Raw genomic sequence first — 13698 nt, forward strand, 5'->3', positions numbered from 1 at the left:
CTGATGTTATGGTATTTATCAATTATCTATATAGATCTATAGTCTGATTTCATTGACATAATTCCATGTTCTGCAACAATTGTCATAAACAGAGTAATGCCTAGGAAATGGAAAATCGTTATTTAGATGTAAAATTATTATTCAACAAGGACAATAGAACCGGAGAGAATCCGGACTCGGGTACGCGATCAAATAAAGACAGTGTGCGATGTGTTGTAGCGGATATTAGAACTCTGGATGTAGACAAGGACTGCTCGCCGTATTCGGTGCTGGGCTCCCGTTGCGAATTCTGCATTGCGATTAAAGCAAGAGAACAATGAGACGAACTCGCATCTCGACTGGTAAATCGTAATAGGCCTTGCTCTGCCTAAATGAACAAATTCTGCTCTTAAAATGTTCCATAAATTGTGGTTTTGCACATTGTTTTCAGCTCATGTTCAATCATTTTCGACATTTAATGGAAAATATTTATCTGGTCATTCCTTCCTGACCCTGGAAAACATGGGGATGCGGATGTGTGCGCGGGACTGTGAAGCTTACGGTGGGGGCTGTAAGTCCGTGAACTTTGACCGTGACCACTTCGTCTGTGAATTGAACTCAAAGAATGCGACAGACAATCCAAATGATCTGGTAGATAAATCGTCTAGTGTCCATATTCAAGTTAACCAGTCCTCCGTAAGTGTATCTATATGTTGTTTTTACCCTTTTTACGAGTTAGTAATTTTTGTCCTAATACTGTCTACGGTATGCACATTCTATATGTACAGGGAGTAATAATGTCTATGCATCCGTTGATATGATATAGAATATGAAAGTTAATATGTTTTGTGAGTACGTTTTAACGTTGCATCGTGGATGTATTAACGTCAAGAAGTGTTTTCTCTATTTAATACCGAACAAATATTAGTTCGATTTACCTGGTTGCCATTAAAATACTCCGGGAATATAAAAAAATATATTGTTAAATGGGGTGTATTCTTAAATATACTGAACAAATACGGAGACACCAAAATGAATCTTTTTATTCAAAAAATGAAATGAAATCATTAAATAATTCAATCGAGCAATATTTACAATAACATTCATATTTTGTAATTCAAAGTCACAAGAACTTTATCTAGATGTTGAATTTTAAACAAGGAAATGGGTTCCCGAATCTACAAGTTTTTAAATCAGAAATTGAAATAATGGAACAGATTGAACATATTGATCTCCAAAGAACAACTATATAAATATTGTTTATGTAAGTTGTCTTTATACGTCAATTCGTGATTTACAATTCTGTACAAAACGTTTCCGATACTCATCATTTCCGGTCATGAACAAAGGGAAATTAATAGATAAATAGATTATTTTTCGGTACTTAAAACATCAGATGACGACGCCGAAAGGCTTGTATTTAGCCAATTTATGAATGGATGTGTTATGTCACATGCTGTTTTGTTAAATACTGAAAAAAGCAGCCTTTTTCAGTCTTTCGGGATGGCGGTTTGCATGCACTTATCATTTTATAACGATCACACAACATTCTTAAAAACTATAATCCGTTTGCAAATCATATAGATGGTGAATATTGTTTTGTAAATTGTTGCAATATTTATTTATTTATTATCATTATACAAGTAAATATTTTAAATATAGTGTCTAAAGCTTAAATTGATACACAGTACCAAGTTTTACAAATGTAATGGGATGGGAATTAGTCAAAGCAAAGTAGGATTTGAACCCGGAGTATCTGAATCCCAAGTAATGTTTTCTGCTAACTGACCTACCTAGATCCATCTATACTAGACAACATTTCTAACTCCCCACCTAAGTTTTGTCATCCACTGGTTTTATTTTCTATTATTTTGACATAGGTTTTGATTGGTATAAAATATAACATCTTCAAAAGAAGTCAATTTTTTTTCAATGTTCATTTATTGAAATATTCAATTAAAAACATGAAAACTTAACAGTACCCTAAATTTTGAAATTCTCAACAATCAACAATGTGTGTGTCCCCCATTCGCTCGAATAACTGCCTGGCACCTGTTTCGCATTGAGGTCACGTAATTGTGTAAAAACTTTGTGGAATGTTATTCCAAGTGTTAGTAAGGTTTCTCTCAAGCTCTGCCAGATTCTGCGGCTGGGGAAGCTGTCTTACTCGCCTGTCTACCTCGTCCCATACATGTTCAATGGGATTGAGGTCTGGACTGCAAGGGGCCAGTCAATAACGCGGATATTGTGACTCTGCAGCATCTGTTGGGTGGTTCTTGCCGTGTGTGGGGTCGCATTATCCTGCATAAGGACCATTCCGCGATTTGCTTGGATGTGCGGGATTGACACTGGCTGAAGGACAAGGTTTTGGTACCTTGCTGCATTCAGGTTCTGGTGGATTGGGATCATTGGTGTTTTTGTGTGAAACGATATTCCCGCCCACACCATGACAGAATCACCTCCAAATTGCTCTCGCCCCCTTACCCATGCGTCAATATATCGTTCGACAATTCTGCGGTAGACGCGGGACCGTCCATCTGATCGCCTTAAATTGAATCTGGACTCATCTGTGAAAAGAACTTGTCCCCAGTCCGCGCGCGTATACCTCAGATGGCGTCTTGCCCACGCTAATCGAAGTTGTCTATGTCTTGCAGACAATACCAACCCTACATAAGGCCTTCTTGCTCGCAATCCCCCTTCCCTAAGTCTCACAGTTTGATCACTGAGGGGTCTTCCATGTGTTCCCAATGTGCGCCTTGCTGTTGCTCGACCTGTCAAATGTCTGTCGCGTAAATGGGTCACTCTTATGTAGTGATCCTGTTGAGGGGTTGTTACACGCCATTTGGGCCGTCGGCGTAGATCCGCTACACTTCCGGTTCCATTGAATTTTCGGATTAGGTTTGCGATGGTCTTGTGGTCTCTATTGAAATTTCTAGCAACCTGTGAAAATGATCAATGCAATTGAATTTTTAAATTGTTTCCTACACTGTGTATCTGAAAGTTTTTCGCAAAAGATCGAATGTAATGGAAGAAAGCAAACCTCTCGTAAACTGCAACCAGCATGGACCATGCCAACTGCTCTTGCGCGTTCCTCTGTCGACATGCGCCGCATTTGACTTCAGTAATTTTGTGTTTTTCAAATGCAAATGAGTGTATTGAGAACAAGAAAACAAAGAATTTTGAAAAGCAAGCCAGTAAAACCAATCGAGCACGAGATTTTCAATTTCAACAAAACCCGCTACGGTCCAGTGGCTACGAACGCGTTCTTGAAATCTTTGTGCTAAAAAGGTCAACATTTTAGTTAGCTGACGATATTATAAATTACAAATTGCATAACTGCAAAGGTTTGTAAAATTTAGAAATTATTAACTTGGGGAGTTAGAAATTTGGTCCAGTATATATGATACTGGTCATGAAAACATTCTTTCGATGATACTCATATCATGAAAATGGTTAGTAAAATACTAGCTATATAATTAAAAAGGGTTTTAATTCATAATCAATATTGACTGATGAGTCAATCGTACATATTTACTTCAAACTTTGCAAGAAGACACGAAACATATTTTCGAAATATTTACTGCATATCATATATTCATTTTTTTCGAAAAACTAAATCTGGATAAGATATAATGATAGAAATTCCCAAATCTCTTAATGCTATCTAATATGAATATTAAAAATAATATATGATATTTCATCGCAACTATGAAGTTTAAAGCTACATTATGTAGAATCGTTAAAGCATTATGAATATTGACAACGTACGCTTAAGAAAATGTAGAAATAAGATACATAGCACAAGGATGATTTAAACTGTGCGCAGATACAAGGGCAAACCAGCAATACTGAATGAGCTGTACTTAAAACCCATTTGTAGTCTCGTGTGATCTGATGATCCGCACCTTTCAACTCAACGTGATCAGACTCTTCGAATCAAGTTACTGTAGTAATAATATATATTTATTAGTTTTGGTATATATCGCTTTGCAGTAAAATATAACTCCGTTTCCCTTATCAAGATACAGGCTCACACTGTTTAATCCTAGACACCTGCTCCCACCTCTGGTATATCCAGAGGTCCGTGTTTGCCCAACTCTCTATTTCATATTGCTTATAGGAGTTATGAGATTGATCACTGTTCGTTATCTTCGCCTTTATAGGAGTTATGAGATTGATCACTGTTCGTTATCTTCGCCTTTATAGGAGTTATGAGATTGATCACTGTTCGTTATCTTCGCCTTTATAGGAGTTATAAGATTGATCACTGTTCGTTATCTTCGCCTTTATAGGAGTTATGAGATTGATCACTGTTCGTTATCTTCGCCTTCCATCAAACTGATCTGAACACTGAATAATGAGTGCACGATACATATGTAAATAGAAATCAGATGAAAACATTTTCAAATCCATATTTGATGGAATGAAAGGTGAAGATAACGAACAGTGATCAATCTCATAACTACCACAAGGAATACAAAATAACGACTTGGGCAAATATGGACCCCTGGTGTTGCTGTATGAGGTGTTTCATACCAATTGTTAGACCGTTCTTGGCACACTGATTTTGACTACGGATTACTCCGTTTATCTGATCAAGGTGTAGGACTCACGGTGGGTGTGATAGGTCGACGGGGATGCTTACTCCTCCTAGCCACCTGGTCCCACCTCTGGTATATCCAGGGATCTGTGTTTACCCAACTCTCTATTTTGTATTCCTAGTGGGAGTTATGAAATTGATAACAATCCGTTAGCTTCATCTTCATACTGTTATGCGGGTAATTGTATATTCTTAGCCGGTTACCTTTTTTGTTGGTAAATGCGTTTTGGTAGTTCATAAGTATGTGTGTTCAAGAGTTCCCCCTTCTCTAACGACAAATTTCAAATCATTTTAGAGACAACATGACACATTCTTTTGGAGGAAATGTAGAGTATTTTATCCTCTTTAAGAATAGATAATTTGTGCACCGATTTGTTTAAAAATTGAAAAAAAAAGTTTCAGGGATCATGTCCTTATATGCCTTGACCTTAAAAAGGACATTCGGGGTCAAAGGTCAGAGAAGTACATGTTTTTCATAATCTTTTCTATATATTCTCTAGCAATTCTTACTAGACAAGATTGCAAAATAGGACATTCTTGTTGCAGGTTCACATTCGCCTACTAAGATGCTAAAAATAAGTATTGAATTTATCTAATTTCCCAGATAACTGATTATTAGTAGTTACTAAATAGCAATAATTTTGGCACAATTTTGGCCGATTGTAGCCTTTTTTATCTCTGTACAATACATGTTATGCTGTTGTACATATCTGGGATGCAAAGATGTCAAACATTGGTCACATACCTTTGTAGGAAATTTTACAGAGATAATTTTTTATTATATATTTTGCAACCTTTACAGTGATAATAAAGATCAAATGCCACTCTATTGTAAAATATACGTTAAAGTTGTTTATAACTTCATCACAATTGAATAGTTTTTAATTAGACGACAACGTAATGAAATTCGAGATTTAACTTTGCAGAGGTTTTTAGTATTCTACAAACGTAGTTTATAAAGATATGAAATATTAGGTAGTTCATAAATATCTACTTACTAAATCAGCTTTTTGTGGGTGCCTTCATCGTCTTGTTAGAATTTCTAGAATTCATAAAAATGTATGTTAAACCATCTTACTGGACACATTTCTACAATTGCTCAGTACACAGAATGCAACCTTACTTAGACATTTTCGTAGCTATCTTATGCTGCCATGTAAACTAAGAATAAGTAATTTAAAGTTTTCTGACCATCCTTTAGTATTATGATACTGTACACTTTCTGTTCATCCATTATTATACTACTTTACTATACTTTGTTGTGCAATACATCTGTACTTGATTGACACTTGCAACCTAGAGAATTTTTTTTTTATTAAAGTTCTATTTCTATAACGATGTTTGTCACTTCAATATAAAGATGAAGTAGCCTTGTTTATCTGAGTCGTGAATAAGAAGGATCTGGAATCTTATCTTAGTATCAATAGACAGTGAATTGTGTGGTAGTAAGCATTCGTTAAGCTTTCTATAAGCACCCTACAGAGTTACATTATGGATTTTTACATCTGGGGATTGGACTTAACGTCCATTTTGTGACAGTTTATATATTCTCGTTTGTGAATTTAGCTCGGCCGTAAACCAGCATCGGGCACACTTTTTATGAACTTTGGTTAGACCATTGTAAGTTAGTGTTTTTTTTCAACGATTTATTTTTCTATAAATGATTGTAAATAGATTGTTAAATCTGTGAATTGTTTGTAAATTGATTTTTGCTGTCATTGTGTTATTTTGGCCCATAACAACTTACTTTGTCTGTTAGATAAAAAGGTGAACATAAGGAACAGTGATCAATCTCATAACTCCTATAAGGAATAGAAAATTAAGGGTTGGGCAAACACGGCCCCTGGACATACCAGATGTGAGATCCGGTGCCTTGGAGGAAAAAGCATCCCCTGTCAACCGGTCACACCCGCCGTGAACCCTATATCTCGTTCACGTAAACATAGTAATCCGCTGTCAAAATCATTATGTAAAGAACGGCATAACAAACGGTATAAAACACGTCAGACAGCAGTTGACCCAATCACAGATTGTTACAACGACCATACAGAATTTGTGAAATGCTGTATCCCAAATCTGCCACTGTACTGTTTATACTTTCAAAGACTTTGAAACTAATATGCCTATACCATGTATGTTTTTGCAATAACCTATACTGAACTGAACTATTTTGCATTGTCGTTGGACTGTTTGTATCATATATATTTTCTAGAAAGATAAGTCGATCTCAGAGTATCATTTTCATAGTCAAATACATACCAATTTCGAAGAACCATAAATCAATTAATTCATTTCTAAACCAAATTTAAAATGTATATTTGAACTTCTCTTGAACCATAATTTTGTCAATGAACCGTTTAACAACAATACAAACAATCTGAATGTCTGTTGTGTGGTATATGTATACCAAATCATGCCAATCCTTAGAAGATTAACATTCATAATAATTCATTGATTGTGGCCTGAACAATGGTACAAAAGTAACAGACCAGGCGTAACATTTATGCACTCGGGTTTTCGTTTCCCCTCAGTGAACAGTGATTCAGGGGATTGTATGAATGCTGAATTCCCTTTTAACACCATTGAGAAGAAGATAAAAACCTTTCTATGACCTTCAGATCAATTCGACATTTAGATTTATCGACGACGATTTATTTTTTTAACAATACTCATTCTCATTGAAATGTTGATTCGATACATCCCAATGAACTCGAAATGAAAGACACCACAAAGACTTTCATATTTGCTTCATTTTTCGATATTTTATTAAACATGTATGTTAATGGTAAACAAACAACTCAACTTTATTCTCAACTTTCCATATCTATGTAGCAATATTCCATTAACACCTTCATATTTCAATTTATTCAATACACAAGGGCATGTTCTAGGCGAAAGGAATAATTTTCGTTTAAAATCGAGACAGAATATACTGACAAATAAGTTTCAAAAGTCTCATTTAAAACCAGCAGTAAATTCTATGACCGATAAAAAGTCCGTGTTTGCCTTACTCTTAAATTTATATTATTTATAGGACTAATGAAATTGATCACTGTTCGTCATCTTCACGTCTTCATTGTAAGGTATGCCAATCCAACATTTTGTTACCTACATGTTATAATTAAAACTAAACTAGTTACATGTAAAATATACAGCCATTTTCACAACTATTTTACTCCGATCGGACGTAACTAATTTCATACACAAATATACATTATACGAAAGTTTGGCAATGATGGATTCCTTTTATATTATCAAAACATTAAAAAAGGACTTGGATTGAACAATATATATTTTTCTTTTCTGTAATTTTGTGTATTATTATACATCGAGTCACCATACAAATCATTATCGCTACGACTTTGATCATCATGTATACAATGTAGGTCCAATTCTATGAGACGTCACATACAGCTGATGATATCTCAATATAAATGAAAGATATTTCAAACGGACATAAACAAATCAAGAAAAGTGTTCACAACAGTTACATTAGATGTACTAATGATCCAGGGTATTTTAACTTAAAGGCTTTCTAAACTGATGTTGAAGATAATTAAGTATGGTCGACTTTAATTCGTAAGAGGCGTGTAAGATCAACACACTACTTGACAAGCAACGAAAAAAATATATCAGATCGAATTGTTAAAAAACTTACTTGGGTTAAAAGGTGAGCTTGCTAACACACAAATAAGATTCATATATCGCCTTTCAGACCCCCGTCTACTCTTGAATCCACCTATGAAAATTACATTCGATGAACGTAGTTTAGCTTTAAAAGATAATATCATCAACGTTGAACGTTTGGGAATACACCTATAGTCCATCATACATGTGATTGGAAGTTAAACTAGATATTGAAAAATTCTATTTAGTTTGAAGTTTACAACATGTTAACTTTATTCAAGTTTTTTTCATTCACAAAACACTTTTGAATCAATAATTAAAGAATATCTAGTTATTGTCATTTCTCCTTTAAAATGACGTCTTCTTATCTTTGAAAAACATTGACAACGTATACAGTTATTGCGGCTTGTTTTACGTTTTTACGAGCTCACGCGATACTATAAAATAACGTTAAACAAGAAAACTGATTTTAATCTTATAGTCTTAAATTATTCATCATGTTCAGGCTAAAATAAAAAGGCTGCTGTTGCAATATTTTTTTTCCATTTTCATTGAATACAATGAAACCATGGAACATAATTTGGAAAGCACAAGAAATAATGTTCACAGTTGTAATAGAGAAGGGATACACAAGAACATAGCTGACATAGAATACACAAGAACATAGCTGACATAGAATACACAAGAACATAGCTGACATAGAATACACAAGAACATAGCTGACATAGAATACACAAGAATATAGCTGACATAGAATACACAAAAATATAGCTGACATATAATACGCAAGAACATAGCTGACATAAAATGCGATAGAACATAGCTGACATAAAATACGCAAGAACATAGCTGACATAGAATACGCAAGAACATAGCTGACATAGAATACGCAAGACGAATCCAAACTGACATAGACAAAAGAAATTAAACTGTCATTCATAGGAAATAGACAAAAGAAATAAAACTGTCATTCATAGGAAATAGACAAAAGAAATAAAACTGCCATTCATAGGAAATAGAGAAAAGAAAACAAAACAAGAAATAGACAAGATGAATCATAATCGTCATACATAGGAAATATAAGAAGAAATATACATGTAACTGTAATGGTAAATGGGATACAATCAATTCCTGAATGTCATTTCCATTCCCAATGAACGTGTAGCGTGTGATAACGTGGTGAGAATTTCATCTTTATTAAATTAAAATATTATGACCTCATCGACCTGTCTAGATGGTTGAGTGGTCTAGCGCGCTTGTCACGCAACTAGGAAATTTGCCTCTGCAGTTTGCGAGTTCAACCCCGTGTAAGAGCGGAAAAGTGGTATCCAGTTTTAAGTTGATTTCACACGTGATGATTTCACACGTGGAATGTTTTAACTTATTTTATTCATATTTTGCCAACACCAAAGGCTTCCAATTCTTACAGTTTCTTCTGGTATTTGATATAGATCACTGGTACTTGTGGCTCCAAGACGTGTTCTACCTGGGATAAATGTATCGTCACACACTCTGGACCTGAATGTCTTCTTATGGGTAAGTTACATTTCTACAGGCATGCTATCGAACATAAAATTAGTCTCAAGAAATAAAGGAAAAGATGAAATAAAATGAGGTACGTCTTAAAAGGTATTTCTACTTCCGTTGGATGACGTATGAAATATGCTAGACTGATGGCCCTATAGTACCTGTATATACTGACAATATATAGACTGTAGTTCAGATGAATGATGACTATATAGATTGATCGGTAGATGATTGAGATTAACTTTTTGAATTATTGGCGAAATACTGAATTTTTATACAAAATTTCGAGTAAGTTAATTACTTTCTTTTTAAGAATCGGTGCTTTGTTCTGAGAAATATATCAGCCAAATCAAGGTATTACATCTCTTTAACTATGAACTACTTGTATCATAAATCATAGAACTGAAATGCACGCATAAAAGTATACAAATAGAAGATATATTGGATGAAAGAGACACTTTAATGTCACGCAGATTTAGGAGTTTTTGATTGATTAACCCTTCCACTATAAAATACAGTTCCTGTCAAACCCTTTGAAAATTTTAATTGACACAAAATTTTTCAAGTGGATAGAGTTTTGTAATAGATGCGTGATATGTTTGCACCAATGAGATCAGTATTGAACCGGTCAATACTTAGTTATGGCATGCAGTTGTGCTCAGGAGCTTGCTTCCTTAAAGTCAGCATTTCACAAATTATATGGTTGTTATAACGATCTAATTCACAAATAAAATATGTCATTAGGTCTTATGCTCAATGACGTGGTTCGTAATTTTTTAAGCCTTTACATATATACTGATCAAGATATACCGCTTACGACAGATGTCACTGGTCGGGAGGGGAAGCTTACTCATCCTAGGCACCTGATCTCAACTCTTGATATATCCAGGAGTCTGTTTTTATCTAACTCCTCTTTTTGTATTCTTTATAGGAATTATAAGATTGATCACTGTTCGTGATCTTTACTTTTTCATATGCATGCTTTCGTAAATACTTATAATGAATTTTACAATTTAAACCCACAATCTGAAGCAAGAAGCCATCTTCTGGTAATTTAAAGTGTTTGCAAACTTTTCGAACAGCCTCGCAATTTGTACTTTAGGAAAACTGGTAATTATAGAGCTTTCATGTTAGGATGAGTCTGTAAGATAAGATACATGGTGGTTATAGAGTTTGTACTATAAGATAGGCGACTTCTTAGAGTGTGCATTAGGATGGATAATTAGTCTTAAGCTTGTACGTGAGAATGGATGATGGTTATAGAGTGTGTACGTTAGAATGGATGATGGTTATAGAGTGTGTATGTTAGAATGGGTGATGGTTATAGAGTATGTACGTTAGAATGGATGATGGTTATAGAGTATGTACATTAGAATATAGAATACAAAACTTTACTCTATTGCATTGAGGGTTTTACATACATTATTTGAAGAAGCTATGGCTAGTCTATACTTGGATTTTTCAACACCCGAATATAGACTGAACTCTATGATTATGGATGTTGCCTACCACAGGCTCTATAAACCAGCACGGACCATGGCTGATATTCCTTCCAAATCATGCCGTCAGTTCCTTAAGCTCAAATTTACAAACCAAGGAATAAATGCCGTCAACATAAGCAACATTCTTCGTCATAAAAGGGTTCAGTCGTGTATTCCTACATATTTCAAGTTCAAGTCTACACCCTGTATTTCCTACAGCTATACTTCTACTATTGCATCCAAACTTTTTAATTATAAACAAACTTTGCAGTGCTTAGATATTGACCATCTTATACGTAATCCACCAATATGTTCTTGTTCTTCGTCTTCTTTCAGCTACAGTCCAGCTGGACATGTCATTACTGGTGATGTTGATATAGTTGAAAATGAGGACCTCAAATCACTTATTCTTAAAGGTCCTAAATACAGAGAACCTCGGTCTTTTAATTGGCGACAGAACTTCATCTCTATTATGAGTTCTGTCGAAGATTATTCCAGACGATGGGCTAAATATGAAAAAGAACTTGATACACTGTCAGAATGGGTTAAAAGCATAAGAGGGATATTAAAATCGCGCATTAGACACATGAAAACAAAAGTACGTACCATCTATCCTTCTGTTTTTAGTAAACCAGAAGTGATAAAAGAATTAGATAGGTTACATGAGGAATATGTTTTGGTTCCAGCTGACAAAGCTAGTAACAACATTGTCTTTGTTTGTAAGGCTCATTATTACAACTGTATTTTAAACGAACTTGGCATTAATTCCACTTTTGGTAATCACACTTATACTCCAACTGCCCTTTCAAAAGACGAAATTCTTCAAAACCATGCGTCAATTTTAGACACATTTAATATTTCAGTCAATGGGTCGAATGAATATGAGTTACCGTACCTATACTGGATTCCTAAACTACATAAAAACTCTTACAAACAAAGATACATTGCTGGAACAAGTAAGGGCTCTACCAAGCCCCTATCTTTGCTCCTCACGAAAATGTTAACAGCTGTGAAGGAGAAACTTCAAACTTACTATGCGACTACATATGCCAGAAGTGGTGTTAATCAAATGTGGATTCTAAAAAATTCTAAAGAACTTTTAGTAAACTTGAAATCACAAAATTTTTCCCAAATCAATAGCATTAAAACCTATGACTTTTCAACACTATACACGACCATTCCTCACGATAAATTAAAGACTAGACTTTTTGACATCATAGACAGTTGCTTCTTCAACAAAAATGGAAAACGGAAATATTCATATCTAGTGATCAGTCATTCAAAAACTTACTTTGTTAAACACCACTCTGATTCTACGCACAAGTACTCTGAAGTTGAAATAAAAAATATGCTAGAGTTCCTCATTGACAATATCTTCGTGGTCTTTGGTGATCAGGTCTTCCAACAGTCTGTTGGAATTCCCATGGGCACGAATTGTGCTCCTTTGTTAGTTGACCTGTTTTTATATTCATATGAAGCAGAATTTATTCAAAAACTTCTACGTGAGAAGAAAAAATCTCTCGCTGTGACCTTCAATTCGACTTTTAAATATATCGATGACGTTTTGTCTATTAACAATGATAGCTTTCATTCATATGTCAATTTGATATATCCCTGTGAGCTCGAAATAAAGGACACCACAGAGTCGTCCACTTCTGCTTCATACTTAGATATTTTATTGAAAGTAGACATTAACGGCAAACTGACAACTCAACTGTATGACAAACGGGATGATTTCAGGTTCTCCGTCGTCAACTTCCCACATTTATGTAGCACATTATCACCTGCATATGGTGTTTATATATCTCAACTGATTCGATATGCAAGAGCTTGTTCTGGGTATAGTCAGTTTTTAAATCGAGGTAAGCTACTGACAAACAAGTTGATGGTACAGGGATTTCAACAGTCTCGATTGAAGTCAGCATTTCGCAAATTCTATGGTCGTTATAACGATCTAGTTCGTCAATACAACCTCGCATTGGGTCAAATGTTGTCTGACGTGTTTCATACCGATTGTTAAGCCGTTCTTGGCCCACTGATTTGACTGCGGATAACTCCGTTTACTTGAGCAGGATATGGGGCTCACGGCGGGTTTGACCGGTCAACAGGGGATGCTTACTCCTCCTAGGCACCTGATCCCACCTCTGGTGTGTCCAGGGGTCCGTGTTTGCCCAACTATTTATTTTATATTGCTTGTAGGAGTTATGAGATTGATCACTGTTCGTTATCTTCATTTTGCATAGTTATAGAGTCTGTAAGTTAGAGTGGATGATGGCCATAGCGCCTGTACATTAGAATATCTGATGTATATAGAGTCTGTAAGTTAGAGTGGATGGTGGTTATAGAGTATCTACGTTAGAATAGATGATGGGTATATAGCATGTACCAATTGTAACTACTCGGCTATTTTCGGAAAACCGCAAATGAAGCTCGTATGTAGATTTAAGCCCACGAGTTTGTCGCCATGTGTACACAAATGCAACC

The 13698-nt window shown here is 35.1% G+C and overlaps 1 protein-coding gene across 1 annotated transcript in view; it reads left to right on the top strand.

Annotated features, from left to right (window-relative positions):
• Positions 1–226: 226 nt before the first annotated feature.
• LOC125659113 (uncharacterized) overlaps positions 227–13698 on the top strand; it is a 28848-nt gene continuing 15376 nt past the window's right edge. Inside the window, exons 1-2 of the mRNA XM_048890662.2 lie at positions 227–675; positions 9658–9742. Of these exons, the coding sequence (XP_048746619.2) occupies positions 394–675; positions 9658–9742 (367 nt within the window). The 5' untranslated portion in view covers positions 227–393. The remainder of the gene's footprint in view (positions 676–9657; positions 9743–13698) is intronic.

The sequence above is a fragment of the Ostrea edulis genome, chromosome 9 (genome assembly GCF_947568905.1).
Source record: "Ostrea edulis chromosome 9, xbOstEdul1.1, whole genome shotgun sequence".
In the NCBI taxonomy this organism is placed as follows: domain Eukaryota; kingdom Metazoa; phylum Mollusca; class Bivalvia; order Ostreida; family Ostreidae; genus Ostrea; species Ostrea edulis.